At 57.5% G+C, this 17,069-nt stretch overlaps 2 protein-coding genes across 7 annotated transcripts in view; one reads left to right on the top strand and one right to left on the bottom strand.

Moving 5' to 3' along the window:
- Positions 1–2: 2 nt before the first annotated feature.
- Positions 3–3,799, top strand: Ddx51 (DEAD-box helicase 51; the record flags this gene model as incomplete). The annotated part of the gene is made up of 14 exons (XM_023720662.1): positions 3–308; positions 765–915; positions 1,068–1,213; positions 1,297–1,368; positions 1,518–1,624; positions 1,771–1,879; positions 1,951–2,096; positions 2,190–2,373; positions 2,443–2,558; positions 2,631–2,747; positions 2,878–2,979; positions 3,122–3,185; positions 3,272–3,406; positions 3,515–3,799. Coding segments are annotated over 14 exons (1,782 nt in total), but the record flags the coding sequence as incomplete, so codon positions are not given.
- A 2,139-nt stretch (positions 3,800–5,938) lies between these two features.
- Ep400 (E1A binding protein p400) overlaps positions 5,939–17,069 on the bottom strand; it is a 109,825-nt gene continuing 98,694 nt past the window's right edge. For 5 of the 6 annotated variants that reach the window (XM_023720643.1, XM_004635847.2, XM_004635846.2 and 2 more), the window contains 5 exons: positions 14,502–14,697; positions 14,031–14,155; positions 12,835–12,981; positions 8,716–8,793; positions 5,939–7,857 (listed from right to left, as the gene is read on the bottom strand). In XM_023720643.1, coding sequence (XP_023576411.1) covers positions 7,585–7,857; positions 8,716–8,793; positions 12,835–12,981; positions 14,031–14,155; positions 14,502–14,697 — 819 coding nt within the window. In that variant the 3' untranslated portion in view covers positions 5,939–7,584. The remainder of the gene's footprint in view (positions 7,858–8,715; positions 8,794–12,834; positions 12,982–14,030; positions 14,156–14,501; positions 14,698–17,069) is intronic. The other variant, XM_023720641.1, reaches the window with a different exon arrangement.

Below are 17,069 nucleotides of genomic sequence, written 5' to 3' on the forward strand. Positions count from 1 at the left end.
GCCCGGACGCGCGGCAGGGAAAGCGACGGAGAGTGGACGGCGGCGACGCAGACGCAGGCGCAGACGCAGGTGGCCCGGGGGCGGAGCGGGAGCCGGGGCCGCGCCGCGGTCTTCCTGCCTGGCCGGTGGGGACGCTGACGCCGTGGCGGCTTCTCTGCCGCGCAGGGCGCAGCCAGGAGGCGATCGAGGAGCGCAGCGCCAGCCCCGAGGCCCCGGCGGCCCCGGTCGGTCGGCTCCCGGAGGCAGCGTCCGAGCCCGCGGGTCCTGGCCCCGTGCTGGGCGGCCTCGCGAGGCGAAGGGCACCGAAGGTGAGGGTGAGCGGCGGCGGAGGCCTCCCCCGGCCCCCGGCCCTCGGCCCTCGGGCCGTCTCCGCAGGGCAGCTCCTGAGAGTAGGTCGTCGGGTAGGGAGACCTGGGGCCGCGGCAGCCCCTGAAGCAGGCTTGGCAAAGAGCTTCGGGCCCACGTCAAAGACCTTGGCCTTGGGGCTGTATAGGGCTGGCGGGTAGACCAGGGCCGTGATGGACGGGCACAGACACAGGGAGGCCCGGGAGTGGCGCAGCAGGTGGGCCTGGGGGCACCGCAGGGAGTGTGGGTGTGCTCCAGGGAGGGCTCTGCCGGGGAAAGGTGGAGCAGCAGCAAGACCTTCTGCCGTCTTCGCGGGGCCTGCTTCTCCAGCCTCCGCTGCCTGGGTCCCTAGTTCTGGCCCGCTCTGCTCCCCGCCCTGGGTAACTCTCCTGGTTTCTGTCTCCTGCTGTCTGGAGTAGGTCCAGCCTTTTCTGCCAGTGTGGTTGGCCAACCCAAGCTGTGTCAAGAAGAATGTCACCGAGGACCTCGTTCCCATTGAGGACATCCCTGAGGTGCACCCGGACTTGCAGAGGCAGCTGAAGGCACATGGCATCTCGGCCTACTTTCCAGGTGCCCCAGGAGATAGGCAGGACAGCCTGGGATGAGCACTCAGCCCCCCTGCAGCCCACCCTCAGCCATGGTGCTGTCTGGGAGCAGGACGTCCCTGGGGGAGCAGCTGGGCCTGGTCTGAGCTTGACCCTCCCTTGCTCTTTCTTGTCCAGTCCAGGCGGCGGTGATTCCTGCTCTCCTGGAGAGTGCGGCTGATGGGTTTCTAGTGGGTAGAGGAGGCTACCAGCCCAGTGATCTTTGTGTTTCTGCTCCAACGGGCAGCGGAAAGACACTGGCCTTCGTCATCCCCGTGGTGCAGGTGTGTGCAAGGGTCCCCTGCCAGTCATGGCTCAGCGGCAGGGAACTGGCCCTGTAGACACCAGCGGCCCTCGCTCCCCACAGGCATTGTTGCACCGGGTGGTCTGCCATGTCCGTGCCCTGATTGTGCTGCCCACCAAGGAGTTGGCCCAGCAGGTACACTGCCTTGTGCTGAGGTCTGTACCCCAGCCATTGTGGCCCTGTGGATGGTATGGTGTCCAGCTTGTGGAAGACCCAGGCTCGTCCTGAGTCCTTGATGTCGAGACTGGGCTGACACCAATCTCAGACGGTGACATTTTTTGTAGGTGAGCAAGGTGTTTAACATCTACACTGATGCCACACCTCTGCGTGTCGCTCTGGTTACTGGGCAGAAGCCGCTTGCCAAGGAGCAGGAGAGCCTTGTCCAGAAAACGTATGTCCTACGTTGTGGTGGACTCAGGGAGCACCCTGCTGTGCCCTGCCAGTGGCCCTGTATGAAGGTGGCTTTGTGGCAGTCGGGCAGCTCATGGCTGTCAGGGGCTCTGGAAGGCTCATTCTTTGGGTTTCACTGGTTTTCAGAGCAGACGGCTACCGCTGCCTGGCTGACATTGTGGTGGCCACGCCTGGCCGCCTGGTGGACCACATTGACCAGACCCAGGGATTCAGCCTCCAGCAACTGCGCTTCTTGGTAGGACTGGCCCCGAGTGAGGGCTGCATGGCTAGGGAGTCCCTGCAGCCAACGAAGCTCTGCCCTTGCAGGTTGTGGACGAGGCCGATCGCATGATAGACAGCATGCACCAGTCCTGGCTGCCCCGGGTGATGGCAGCTGCTGTCCCCAGCAGTGGCCCTGCAGCCCCCTGTGCCCTGCTGCAGAGATGGCGGCCAGCGGCTATGACTGCAGCCAGGTAGCCCACACCTCTCTGCCAAGTGCTCCCTGTCTGTCTTTCAGTCAGGATGGCATGAAGATCCTGTCTTGATGATACTCCCTTTCCTTCTAGTACCTCCTGTCCCCAGATGCCTCTCCAGAAGCTGCTGTTTTCGGCCACCCTGACCCAGAACCCCGAGAAGCTACAGAGGCTTGGCCTGTACCAGCCACGGCTGTTCTCCACGCAGCTGCCACACAGGGACCCAGGAGATGCCAAGGACCCTGAGGGGAAGTATGCCTTCCCTGCAGGGCTCATGGTGAGTGTGCCGAGTGGGGGGGGGGGTCACTGGGCCGGGCACCTGGCCAGCCTCTGCCATCTCCTGCAGCACCGTTATGTGCCCTGCAGCCTGAGTGCCAAGCCACTTGCTGTCATCCACCTGGTCTTAGGGATGCACCTCTCCAGGGCCCTGTGCTTCACCAACTCCAGAGAGAATGCCCACAGGTGAGTCTGGCAGGTGCGCAGCGGGTGGGTTCAACTGCACCTGTGCCTGGCTCCAGCCCTCTCTCTGCCTAGGCTCTTCTTGCTTGTGCAAGCATTCGGGGGTGTGAGTGTGGCCGAGTTCTCCTCCTGCTACGGGCCTGGCCACAGGAGGAAGATCTTGAAGCAGTTTGAGCAGGGCAAAATCCAGCTGTGAGTACCTGGTGGGTGGGGTTACTGTGTGTTTATCTGCCTGCCTGCCTGAGGGGGTGCTGGGTGATTGCTGGAAGTGAGCTCTGACCCAGTGTGGGAGACTTGGGTGTGGGCGCCTGTGTCCCCACAGTCTCATCAGTACAGATGCCACTGCCCGAGGCATTGATGTGCCAGGTGTGGAACTGGTGATCAACTATGATGCCCCCCAGTACCTGAGGACCTACGTGCACCGGTGAGGGTTGTAGCAGGGTGGCTGCAGGACTTGGGGCTGTGAGCTCCTAGGTGGGGGGCGTGTGGTCCTCCTCTTTCGGGGTTCTGGATGGGGGTGTCCCCCTCCTGTCAGATCCCCAGATCAAGGCCATGTTTGGTTGCAGGGTTGGGAGAACGGCACGAGCGGGCAAGACAGGGCAAGCCTTCACACTGCTCCTGAAGGTGCAGGTGAGGTGCAGGGGATGCCTGTGCTCGGGGATGCTGGGCATGGATGAGAACCCTTCCTGTGTGTGGTCCCACTCCCTGCCTTCTAGGAGAGGAGGTTCCTCCGGATGCTGGCAGAAGCTGGTGCACCTGAGCTGGCCCGGCACGAGGTCCCTAGCAAGCTCCTGCAGCCGCTAGTTCCTCGCTATGAGGAAGCCTTGTCCCAGCTGGAAAGGACAGTCAAGGTGAGGCGCTGGTCCAGGGGTGCATTAGAGACAGGGTGAGCCCTGGCGGGGGTTGGGGGTGGCAGCAGAGATGCTTCCTGAGCGCCTGGCAAACCTGCCCCTCCCCAGGAGGAGTACAGACAGAAGGTGGCCTAAGCTGGGGACCAGTGGGACGCTCACAATCACAGGAGTCACCTCCTTGGGAAAGTGCACACGCTGGGCACTTGAGAGCAGAGAACCCCGCGTCCTCTGCATGGACCTAGAAGACTGAGCGTGGCCAAGGCCAGGGCCAGCCTCCTGTTGTCTCTAGGGAGGAAACCCAGGGAGGCCGGCCTGCCCCACCCGGGAACTGACCGAGGAGCACTCGGCTGTCCACGAGGCTTGCTATTGAAGTGCTTACGTGATGCATTAAATTTTAAAAAATAGTCCGAGTCAGTTTCATTGTGTGACACAGAAAATAGATGGGTAAGTGGCAGTGCCCAGCCTGTGCACGCGCGACCCTTGAGCCTGGCCCTTGTGGCACTGTCCTCACACTGGGCACACGCCTGGCCCCGCCAGCCTGGTTTCAGCTTGTGGGAGGCCCTTCCATGCCCACCACCTCAAAGGTCCTACTACCTTCCTCCATTCAGACAGCTGCCCCGCTTGAGCTCCACTCGCTTCCTTGCCTGCAAGGCCAGGTTGTCCTTCATCCTGCAGTTCCAGCCACCAAGGCTGGTTCTGGAGGGTGGGCTGGCTGGCTTCCCCACAGAGGACACTGTTAGAAAGAAGCTGGTGGCCTTCTGTGGGGTGCACACCTAGAATTCCAGCCTAAGGAGACTGAGGCAGGAGGACCACAGTGAATTCCTGTCTTACCTTAGAAAAAGAACTGTCTCAGAAAATATGTGGATAGTGGGAGGATGGATAGATACACCTATTTTTTTTTTTTTTCAGTATTTTGAGAAATTTAACCAGTACAAGGACAAACTGATATGTAACTGTAAGATTTGTAATTGTGGGGCATGCCTGTAATCCCAGCCCTCAGGAGGCTGAGGCAGGAGGACCACTTCAAATGTGACACCAGCCTGGGCTGGCTACCTGGTGAGTTCGAGGCGAGCCTAAACTGCATAGTGAACCTCCTGGCTCAAAACCCCACCAACGAAGCAAGGGTCTTTAGAAGCATATTTCAACTAGAAGTATGCCTCAGTTCATGAGCCCCACTTCTACAGCTCTAGTCACACACGGAATTGGCCTCAAACCAAATCGGATTTAGTGGTCAGGACCAGTGCTGACTGGGAAATCCGATTCAGTTCAAGGCCACGACTGTGGAACGGAATTCGTCAGCTGAAGCACTGCCTCTCCACGCTGCCGAGCATCCTGACAGACCCTGAACGGAGCAGCTGTCCAGGGAGCAGGGTGGTTGCAAAGCGAGTTCAAGCCCAACCTAGGGGCAGGCAGGGCACAGGGCTCTCAGGCGGTGGCCTGTCACCCTGCACGGCCGGCCCCCAGCTGCTTGCTGCGTGAGAACTGCCAAGTTCTCGCTGTCCTGTCATTGCTTCGGTGCCCTGTGCTGCACCACCACCCATCTCCAACCTGTGACTTCCAGGCAGCCTGGGCCTGGCTGGCCCTGGACGTGTGCACGGCTGGAGATAGCCCCTCAGAAAGCCTGAGTTGTGCCCTTCCCAGAGCTCCACACATGGCTTTGTACATAGCATGGGGCAAGGTCACAGGATCCCCACAGGTGGGAAGGACAGCTGACAAACCCACAGCGCCCAAGCCAAGCCTGCACCCAGCTAAGCCATGCTGTGGGGCCTCCACGGTCACAGCACAAGGCCAGCAGTCCCTGGTGTGGCCTGGAATCTGCCTCCGGCCCAGAGGTGGTGGCAGGGGCCCAGAAGCAACATCTCTGCTCAGTGGCTTTAGACCGGTGATCTGTCACTAGTGCCTGTCTTTCTGCTTTTAACCTGGGGCATCCCAGATGCTCTGCTGATGAGGCCTGCCCCCAGCACCAGCTCAGGGTGGCTGCCTCAGCACTGTTCTCAGCTGAAGACAGGAGGGTCGGGCGGGTGAAGGCCAGTGGGGACCCCGCAGGGCTATCATGGGGGGTGCAACACTGTGCAGTGGGAAAGCTGTGGACAGGACCACTGGCTCAGGAGAGGGCGGCAGGCGGAGCAGAGCCAGCACCCCACGCCCCCACCTGTGGACCGGGTGAGGCCCAGCACACCTCTGCGCCTGGGGAGTGCCACTTCTCTGTCAGCGACGTGCCACTTGCGTTAAGTGCATTCAGAAGCTTTGTCCTTATGTGTTTTTTAAAACGAGAAGTCCAAAAGCAAAAAACAGAAAAGGAAAAGAAAAAACAACAGAGAAAAGCAGCAGCCCTGCGCCACCTGGAAGCAAAGCTGGCATGAGGCAGCAAGGGCCCAGGTGGCCGCCGGGGAACCCCTCGCGCTGCTCAGCCCAGGGCGGGGCCGGGAGGCGGCTTCAGCCTCTGCACTCACGTGCTTCATTCTTTCCCTCACATAGATGGAAGACACAACTGAGTCCTCTATGGAACACTTAACAGAAAGTATATAAAAAGGTCACTTTATTATGCCTTTTGTCTGGGGGGACATCAGTGCCCTTTAAAATCTACTCTTCAAGTACAAATGCGTGTGTTTACAAAATATTTACAAATTCAGACTTCTTCCTTACATTTCGAGACACAACAGTTACCAGTTGCAACAGTGAACAAAAACAGTAACAGCAGCTGCAAAAAGTCCCTGCTCGGTCAGTCCCCACACCTGCAGGGCACATGCTCACGAGTGACCAGTGACTGGCCGCTGTTCCTCAGATGACATCCAGGTCTCAACTGTGACACACTGCATGGCACGAACTCTGACTCACACAGCTCAAGATACTTCCATGACTAGGCCCGCCCCGGGAAAGGGGAGGCAGGACACGACGCATGCACGGGCAGGAGCAGTCCCGGGAGGTGCTGAGGCCTGCTCGGGGCGGTGGAGCAGCCTGTGCTGGTGAGAAACACCCAACTGTGGTTCCATGTGGGGACTCGCTGGAGACACCCTTGAGACAAGACAAGTGAGGAAACGGGATGGCCACACTGCAGATTCGCAGAACCTGGCCTGCTCTCTGAAGCGCTTTTGGGAAACGCTCACACGCCCCCCTGCGTTCCAGGTCGGCAGTGTGCAGGCAGATGACTGGCGGGACACAGAGTGGTGCAGACAGCAGGATGCCAGGAGGACAGTGCCCGGCAGGTGCTCACTCCTGTGGGGGATCCCTCTGCCTCTTTTAATACTGTTTTTGCCTTCTTCCTAATTTCTCATCAAAAGCTGCGAAATGAGCTCCAGCCCACAGTCTGCAGCTGATGGAGACAGAGGAAACAGTGCCAAAGTGGGCCACTTGCAGTGCCCTGGGCAGGAGAACCCTGGAAGAGGCCAGCTGCCTGACCTGACACCCATGGCCACTGCAGGGGGGTGTCGCTGGATAGGGCCTGCTGTGACGACTAGCAGCCTCAGGGCTGCGAATACTGCATGTGCTACCTTGCATGGTGAAAGCAGAGGCAGGAGCTGAGGCTGGGCTGCAGCCCCGAAGCAGGCCTTTGAGTGAGTGTAGCAGTGGGTGACAGTGGACGGCACTGGCCGCTGTGTGCCTGCCCACCAGACCACCTCTGGGCCGAGCAGCAGCAAGGCACCTGTGGCCTGGCTCCTGGCTCTTGCTGGGCCACCCCGCCTGCCGCACGCGCCCCATGACACCTGCAACCCAGTGGAGATGAGTGCACTGGGCCTCACACACACACCCAACAGGAGCAGCACACTTTGCATGGAAGCCCAGCTCACTGTGGAATGAACTCCCATCAGGGCCCTGCCCTCCCACGTGTCCTGGGTGCTGGTCATGGTACTTGGATGGGCGTGGGAACTAAGCTTGTTTGTCAGGGGTCCTCAGAGTGCAAAGCCCATCCCGGCAGCCCAATAAGGCTGTGTTCCGCTCAGGAGTGAAAGACTGGATCGGGGCAGACAGGACTGGACTGTGCAGGAGCTGTGCGTGCCCTGGCTTCTGGGGTAAGCACTGTGTGCTGAAAACCCGGGCAAATGGTGGCAACAACACCCCACTGCGCGTCTGCATGGGCCGCACAGCAAGAAGGGGCGCTCTTCCTGTGGCACAGGCGTGCCCACAGCCTGCTGCAACAACTTCCTGCCACCCACCTCCGTGACACTCCTGGCTCCTGCCTACTGGCACGGAGGCTTGGTGGGTGTCTTCAGGCGCACAGCAGGAACCCGCATCTGCAGCTTCGGCTGCTGTCCAGGGCTGTCAGAGCTGGCCGGCCCCTGTGCAGGGCTCGGGCCACCTGGGGTCTGCAGTGGGGCAGAGGCCGTTGTCACCACCTGCTGTTGTATGAGCTTCTGCTGCACCACCTGTGCAGTCGCTGTCACCGCGGGGATCATCTGCACCTGCTGCCCAGCCGCCGTGGCCTGAGTGAGTGTCACCGTCTGTGGGGAGGCCTGACGGGAGGCAGACACAGCACTCACCACCAGGACGGGCAGGCATGGCCCTAACCCACAGTCCCAGACTTCTGTTTTTGAGAAGTTTCTCTCATTACGTAACCCAGGCTGCCCTGGTACCTGCAACCTTGCGTCACCATACCCAGCTGAGGCCTCTGTCTTCCAACAGATCACAGTGTGGATGAAGTACTGCTGTTTATTTAGCCTCAGTGAAAGGGCAAGGCTGTGTGGGGGCTGGTTTAGTACTATTTGGTTTCTTGAAACCCATATTCCAGCATGGCTTACACAAAATTAAAAAAAAGCACCATACCACATGGTCACACTGCACAATAGTAGCACAGCTGGGCACGGTGGCACACGCCTGTAATCCCAGCCCTGGGGAGGCTGAGACAGGAGGATCATCACAAATCCGAGGCCAGCCTGGGCTACATAGTGAGTTCCAGGACTGCCCAACATGCACAGGGAGACCCTGTCTCAACAAGCCTCCTACACACAGGAGGAGAGTGGGAGGGCCTGGCAGGGCGGGGCTACTCCTGCTTCCAAGGCCCTATCTGCATCCCGCGGGGCGGGGCGGGGCGGGGCGAAGCCTTTCTGCAGGTCTGCGCTCCAGGACCCTGCGACAAGTAACCTGTCTCATGAGTCACGTGCGAGTTGTCCACCCAACAGGTGAGCCTGGGACAGGCTGCAAGGTGACTCTGTTTACACCCTGCTCTCACTTTCGGCCCTGAACCCGCCTCTCCAGCATCCCAAGACAGGAGCAATTCTCTCATCATTCACACTCTGGTTCCTCAGGATGAAAACCCCAAGTTCTAATGGAAGTTTCCAGTGTGCTGGAAGGTATGGGGGACCACATCCTACCTGCTGGGAGGCAGCGGCCACCTGCTGGATGCTGGCCACAGGTGTCTGCTGCTGGACAACTTGAGGAAGTTTTGCAACCTTTTGTAAGACAAAAAGCCAAACATAAAATCACGGAATTCAAAGGAATATGTGCCACAGGAGCATTCCCGTTCTTCTCACACCCCACCTTTCTCTCTCATGCCCCATGAAAGGATGGCAGGGAAGAGAGATTCTGCAGCACCCTCCTGGCCACAGGACAAGTGCTGCCTTCCTGGTGCCAGGATGGTGAACAACAGCCACCTCCCTAATCTGGAGTGTGTGGTGGTGTCAGCTCACTCTGCCTTCTCGCCCAACCTGAGAAGACCTGGCAGACTTGGTGGAGGAGAGAAGCGCAGTTACTTCTCAAGTGCTTGGGTCCCATGCGGCGGAGGGGCCTCGCAGTGGCCAGACAGCAAGCTGAACAGAAGCAGGGAGGAGGCAGGTTGGCCACGTACTAACACGCACAACTACTGTAAAAGTATTCATAGAGCTTTTTCTACTGTGGAAGTAGTTCTAGATTTTTCTCAAAGTGATGACTAAGATCTTCCTATTCACCTTCTGCAGACATGTCCCTGCACCCAGGTCCTGTTGTCCTGTCCAGGAGGACCAGGACCCGCTGTGTCTGGCCAGTGCCGTCTGGGATGCTGCCTGACGACCAGCCAGGCTCCCATGTGAGCCCATGTGGGCCCCCAGCCACACTCCACCTCCTCACTCAGAACAAGGAGGAAAATAAGCCTCACCCAGGAGAGTTCTGGGAAGACGAAGAATTCAACCACAAAACTCCAAATAAAAGTTCTTGTTATTAATCAAAAAGTTTCTACTAGTTTAAAACTTAAAAGAGACGGTGAGCCAGGCCATGCCCTTGACTGAGCCCCCATAACCCATGGGATACCACAACAGGGCCTGCTACCAGGCTACTGCAGGACCGCAGAGGGACCAGGGTGCTGACCTGCACGCACTGGGAACGTGGAGGCCTAAGTGTGACACCAAGGGTACTTTGCTCCCTTCCCTGTGGTTCTGGAGCTTGAATCCAGGGCCTTTACACTGAGCTACATCCCTCACCCTTATTATTTTGAGATGGGATCTATATTGCCCAGGCTAGGCTTGAACCTGAGATCCTCCTGCCTCAGCCTCCCCGAGGACTGGGATTACAGTATGCACCACCCTAGCTGGCTCCCAGGCAATATCCTAAGCACACTGATGTACTGAAAAAGGTAGAGCACTGCCCAGCCACACCTGAGTGCAGGAGCAGGGGCTCTAGCAGCCAGTCCAGGGCACTTGCCCTGCAGACCTCCACACTGGAGCAGACTCTACTCTTGGTGTGGCCCATGGTCAGAGGCATCACCCACCACTGCTATCCCTAGGAGCACCCCAAAGGAATCCCAAAACTACAGAGCCTGCACAGCTCCCTCCTGAGATCAGCAACGGGGGGAGGGGGGACACATGGACACTACCTAGAGACACCCCAAGAGCAGGAGACCCTCTGCATGCCAGCTTCCACCTGGCCAGGAGGAAGGGCTGCTGCAAACACAGGCCCACGGCCACACGTCAGGTCAGAAGCAGCTTGGCCTCAGTAGAGGAACTGTCAGGTGAGACCTGCGAGTGTGTTACCAAGGGGCCTGGACGGTCCAGCCATGGACCAAGGCCAAGCCAAGGGGGAGCTTCTGAACCTAACACATCCCAGTCCAAAGCCAACTCTCCAGGCCGCAGAGGAGCAGAGAGCACTCAGGATACAGTGGAGAGACAGAGCAGGGGAAGCAGGCGCTGAGGGCTGGAGAGCGGAGGGTCCGGCACCACCCAGAGAGCAGTAGCTACCACTGCCTCAACTCTGGAGAGCAGAGTAGACCAGACGCAGAAAATAGCTCCCAAGAAGCACGCACCTGCACACTTGTGATGCCCGTCGGTAGCATAAAGTACTGTCCCTATCACCCCCCACTCGGGAGGCTGTGAGCTCAAGGCCAACCCGAACTGTATGGTGAGACCCTGTTTCAACAACAAGAACAGTAACCCCCCCCACACACACACAACCGCCACCCAACAACAACCATGGAAGACCAGAAGCCAGCAATGATGCTGCCAATGGCTTAAGAAAACCAACGTCAGTGCACAGTTCTACAGAAGCAAAACAACCTTTTAGGACCAAGAGCAAAAAAACAGCCATTTTCAAACAAGGAAATTCCCAACGACATATTCTAAGTGGAAGAAAGGCAGGGTCACATAGGAAGTCCTCAGTGAAGAGAAGAACTGACAGCATGTGGCAACTGCTGAGGGTGAGCGCACCAGGAGTGGCGCTGCGAGGCAGGTGTGCAGGTGGAGGGCCTGGCACCCTCTCCGAACACTGCAGGCTGTGGTCTTTCAGCCAAGACACAGCCAACAACGGAGTGGCACAAAGAGAGACCCACAGAGCTCAAGAGGCCCCAGAGGACGGAGAGCAGAGCACGCGGGGCGCAGCCCAACAGAGCCAACGCCCCAGCGCAACAGCCTCACACACAGGCGAGTGGCCACCTCCTCACAGGCAAGCCCACACACCGGGGGTCCCGCGGTGCACAAGAGCTCTCCTGATGGCAAAGCAGGGAGCAGACGCGGTGAGAAATCTCAGTGAGAGGCGGGTGCAGCTTTGTATGGAGGACACTGGCTGGTAGCTAGCCTGAAGCTGCGGAAGGCAGCTGTCTATGCCACCAACGCCACACAAGCCTGAAGCTCCAGGGGAGGAAAAGCAGGGCGTGCACAGCCATGCTGAGGGGTACCACACCCCACTCAGAGGTGGGGAAAGGCAGAGCAGGCACAGCCGGGCGGCAACATTGCATGCACACCAGCGGCTGGTGGGGTGAGGACACTACGGATGCTGCCTGGGTTCCGGGCAGGCCCTTGGGGCCACAGGCCCTTGCATCTCAGTGGGGTCCCCGTGCTGGAGCAGCTGGTGCAGACCTCATAGCTGCCACAGCGCCTGGTGGGAGTGCAGGCAAACACCAAGGGTGCCATGAGGGAGGTTCCAGAAGAAACAGCCCCCGCCACAGCACAAGCCAGGCAAGAGCGTGCTCAGCAGCCAGTTTCCCACTTACAAAAGTCTCAGAAAATACTATGTATGAATAAATCTAATTCAATTCATGACATATTAGAAAACAATCAAAAACATTAAAAAACAAGTAACAAAAGTGTCACTGGATGTCAACTCTCCTATCTACCAAATCAATGAAATTCAATGAACTTCCACAACTCTAACAGTGGTTGTCCTGCGGTTACAAACTCACTAAACGATGACAGCTTAATGCCAAAGTGCAAAGATCTAGGAAGAGCCACATACTGCTGAGGAAAGAAGGTGCTTGACCAAGCCAGAGATGGTGTGAGTGACACAGGCACAAACAGGAGCTCGAGCCCCCACAGAGCGCCAGGGACTGGGGACAGAGAGGCCAGGGCAGCTATGCCCCAGGCATAGGTCTCTCCCTCCACACGCCAAGTGTGCTCCCGGAGGGTGAGCCCAAGCACAGCAGGGTGACCACTCAGGCAGGGACTTTATTTTCCCTTCTGAGACACTAGGAGTTGAACCGAAAGCCTCCAGATGCTGGCCAAGTGCAGCTCCACAGGGCTAGCCCCTCGACACCTCCTGTTTTATTTTCAGACAGGTTTTGGTAGGTTCCCAGGCCAGGCAGAGCCTCCCCGGCACTGGGTGTGCCGCTGGGTGTGCCTTCTCCACACAACAGAGCTCTCACCAGAGGACAGACTGGCGTTCTTTAGTCCGATGGACAGAGCCTTCCTCTCCTGACACCACAGTGAGAAGGCGAGCCATGGCAGAGAGGCCATGCCCCTGGGACTGAACAAGATGACGGGCACATCAAAGAGCAGGAGCTCCGGGAAGGGTGGGAGTAAGCTCTCCTCGGTCATCTGGGGACAGGGCGTTTTACTATGTACAGGAGGAGCCCCGCTGGGATCCGTGTCCAGGCCTCCCCATCAGATTTATGCACCCTAAGTCAGGGACCACATTCCTCCAAAGGCAGTGTGCGAGCCTGAGACTGTCCTGGGGGACCCTCGCCTGCCACCCAGCCACTACAAGACAGGCGGGCCTGCCCCGTCCCTCCTCTCACACAGGCAGGCCGTGCTCACCTGGATCTGTGTCTGTACTTGCTGTGTGCCAGCCAGCTTCTGCGCCTGGGAGATGGGTGTGGTCAGGAACTGGGTCTTAAGGGCAGGCTGGGCAGCATAGGCAACCTTCTGCTGTGGGCCCTGGGCGGCGATCTGCTGCGCAGTTAGCTGGGGAAGAGCGGGCTAGGTTAGGGGTAGCAACCATGGCCCCACTCAACCCCTGCTGTAGCCACCATGAGTCACGGGGCCTTGGCTGTGGGGTCCCCACACATCACCCTCCCCCCAGAAGGTCCTGGCACTGTCCTGGCCTCTGCCTGAAGCCCAGCCCCCCGAGACCTTCTCCCCCCATGGGGAGCATGCTCTAGCCAGGCTAGGCAGGGCCCTGGGGAGGGCCTTCACTGTGCATGATTTGACCAGCTCCGCAGAGAACACACAGAACAACAGGCTGTGTCCAGGTGACCTGAGCACTGTTCAGAGGCTCAGGGCACTAAGTTTTTCCTCTAGGTCATGGTGTGGCTGTCCCCACAGAACAGGGCCTGTTAGGACCAGCCCAACTCAGACCTAGGCCCCTGACTTTGTATAGTATGACTCAGAGAAGGGCTGGGTGTGCAGCAGGCTGCAGCACCCACCAGATCCTGGTCCACTGGAGCCAGCCCACTCTGGGACCCCTTTCACCACTCTGCACCCAGTTCCCTCAGAATCACATTCCACTCGGAGGTCGGCACGAGGGCCTGCACAGCTCGTGACTTGCACCCTGTTGTACGTTAGAATCCCATCCCAGCCTCAGTCCAGAACACAGCACACACAGGGCCCACACTGCCAGCACCTCGGACACCAGCACCCACAGGACAAGGGAGATGGGGCCTGACACTAGCAGCAAGTACCCCAGACCGAGGCCCCAGAGGCAGGACAGCCTGCTGAGCACCCCTCACATGGACAACACTGGCAGTTGCTCCTCCTTGAGCCTGGCCCTCCCTTCCACACACCAGAAGCCAGGATGACAGCACACCTAGCAGTGCCCCTCGGCCACACACCTCGGCTGCCCCGCTTCTCTACACCCACCGGCGGCTCCTGCCAGGAGAGTCCATGCTGCATCGGCTGCAGCCCCTGCACCCTCAGGCACCCCTGGCCCTCTCTCCAGGGTGCAGCCCCTACTTGTGCACCCTCAAAGCCTCGTCTGCAGAAGCCCAACTCTGTGCTGAATGAGATCCCAGTACCTTCTGCTGGACGGCAGCCTGGCCCTGGGCGACCTGAGGCTGGATGGCCTTCTGCTGCTGGACAGCCTGCTGCTTGAGCTTCAGCAGCTGCTGGACGTGCACAGGCTGGGCTACGACGGTCTGTCCTGCAAGAGCAACCCCATCAGTGAGCAAGCTCTGGGTGGGGAGGCCCACTCCCTCTGGGGCTGCTCAGAGGGTCATCTCCCAAGCACAAGAGCTGCGCTGCCCCAGGACTGTGAAAGCCAGGCCTAACCATGGGATGCTGCTGGGCTCAGGGAAGCTGTGTGAGCAGGTACGGAGTGCTTCAGAAGGCTCTGGGTTGGAGGGCACACCTTCAACTTGGACACCGCTCAGAAATTTACACTGAGCTGCACAGCAGCCGTGAGCTGGGGACTGAGAAGGACAGGCTGGGGCTCACGGCGCTGCACCTGGCGTAGGGCCTGGCAGCAGAAAGGACAGTGGGAGAGGCACCTGCTGTCTTCTGGGGCTGTCCGATTGCCACACTGATCCCTGCGACGTTCATGGGCAGGGTAGTGACCCCTGGTGAAGAGACCACAGCAGCGGGGACAGACACCACTGGAGGCTTGGCCAGGGCCACCTGGGCCGGCTGGGGTGTCTGAGTCTGCATTTGTCCTTGCGCCTGCAGCTGTGAAGCAGGAACCCGGGTCTAAACAGAGGAAACAACAGGAGAGTCCGGAGATGGGAGGGCATCTATCTCCTCCGACACTTTCCGACAAGGTGACAAACCGTGAGAGCACTGTGAAGGTCAGCAGAACTAACCCTGGAAGAAAACATGACCACTTCTGCACGGCAATGTGAGATCAGGAGGCTGGCCTGCCCTCTGCTCCCGCTGCACCGAGACAGCCCCACACTGAATGCTCAATGCTGGTCAGGGGGCGAGCGCAGCTTCATTCCCCGCTGCTGCCAAGGCACGCCCTGCCTGCGCCAGTGCCCTGGCTCGTTTAAGGCTACTCCAAGACACTGCCACAGAGGGAGGCCCTCCCACTGGGCTCCTCACCCCATGTGTCCACCTGGCACCTTCCCCTTAGGTTACGTCACTGGAAAGGAAATGGGGCACGTGCGTTTCATCTGCACAGCAGTCAGTCACCCACACCCAGCATGATGCTGACAGTGGTATTCAGCCTTCTAGGTGCTGTCTTATCTGCAGCTTGCTGTGAAAGCCTGTGTAGGGGTATGCGACTATCTTATCACCTAGTTCTCATCTGTTTAAATCAATCCTTCTATTTTTTTTTTTGGGGGGGGGGACTAAGAGTGTCACTGGAAAGAACAGCTCCTGGGCTTCTAGGAGGGTTCCAAGTGGGTACTCCTGTTTGAGACAGAGTTTCACTGTGCAGCCCAGCCTGGGATTGATGCTGACCCTCCAGCCCTGTCCCTCGGTGCTGAGACACAGGCGTGCCCCACTGCACTGGGCTTATGACACCCACTTTCCAAAGTTACCCGAGGGCCGCAAGGTCAGCCAACATCCTGGCCCTAGCCTTTCAAGGTCAGTGAAGACTCGGGACACAGGAGAACCTGTACTGTAACATCATGTAACTCAGTTGTGCTCCAAATTTTCTGATCAAGGAGATTATGGAGCCACAGAGGAATGTGATCAATGATGTAAAGCGAGCCTGGGGAGAGTCACATGGAGAGAAAAAACATTCTCTCAGGCTTTCACAGAGAGCAAAATGGTCAAGCAATGGCCGTGACTCATCCTCATGTCAGACACTGATAAAAGGATGTACAAAGTGCGGTACAGGGCTACAGGATAAATCCTGAGAGTACTTGGCTGACTTTATCAGATGCAAAAGTTACATTTCTTGGTATATAGGTCTTGCTTTATCTTGGTCTTAACCATCCAGCAGAAAAGTATAAAAACAAGGTATATAAAGTAAATCCATATTAATACGATGAGCTGTAAAAGGCTCAAGTCAATAACTTCCAAGGATAACCCACTAATATTATAGCCTGCTAGACAGTGTTGGATTGTTTAGCTGAATTCAAACACCTTAGTATTTAGATGCCAATAGAATATCCACCTCTGACAGGCCAAAAAAAAAAAAGGGATACGAAGGAAAGATCATTTTGTATTTATATATACAAAATAGGATAAATTTATAGCTACCTTCACTTAATTCAATGAGAAGAAAGAGGTGTACTAATAGTGTTTGGACAGAACATCCTGTCTGTTTCTTGTGCTATGGATAACCACTAAGCAGATAACAATGTACAATGTATAGATTATCGAAACTGTCCTATTAATCAGCTTTGAAACTGTCTCATTCACATTTCTCAATTAAAAAATAAATACAAATAAAAATAAAAAGCTAGCCGATTATTTCACGGCTCGCACGCGCTACTTAGTGAACCTCCTAGTAACGGGTACTGAGTCACCTCTATTATTTTCTCAAGCGAGCCTGCACGTTTATTTCTTAGTAATAGCCCCGTCTGTCCTTCCTCTCGCCCTTCTTCTCTTAGTGGCACTGGGGACTGAATCCAGGGCCTTCACACGGGGATACATTCCCTGCTCATTTTATTTTTTGAGATACTATCTTGATAAATTGCCCAGGGGGGCCTTAAACTGATGATCCTCCTGCCTCAGTCTCCCAAAGTGCTGGGATTAAAGGTTTGTGCTCCTACACCCACCTAACTATATTATTTCCTTATTTCATTAATAGTATACATTTTCTTAGCTTCGTTACCAACATGCCCTTAAAACAGGTCACAAATTCATGTCTGCCAAAGGCCCTGCAGGGCCATGCCTAGCTCCTGCCACTCTCTTCAGCCTGTCCGCATCCCTGCGTGAGTTCTGATGAAGCCGCGCTTCTATGCTTCCTTGTCCCAGACGCCCCTCCCCATGGAGAGCAGGCCCACCTCCTGACCTATGCCCAGGGTCTGGCACGCAGGCAAGGCCTGGGCACTTGGGCTTCACATCTCTCTTAACACAGCTGAGGGGGTCAGGGAGACAGCTCAGAAGAATAAGTGCCTGCCTGGTAAGGCAAGGCCCTGAGTTCAATCCCCGGTATCACACACACACAC

This window comes from Octodon degus, unplaced genomic scaffold (assembly GCF_000260255.1).
Source record: "Octodon degus isolate 3935 unplaced genomic scaffold, OctDeg1.0 scaffold00076, whole genome shotgun sequence".
NCBI classification, from domain to species: domain Eukaryota; kingdom Metazoa; phylum Chordata; class Mammalia; order Rodentia; family Octodontidae; genus Octodon; species Octodon degus.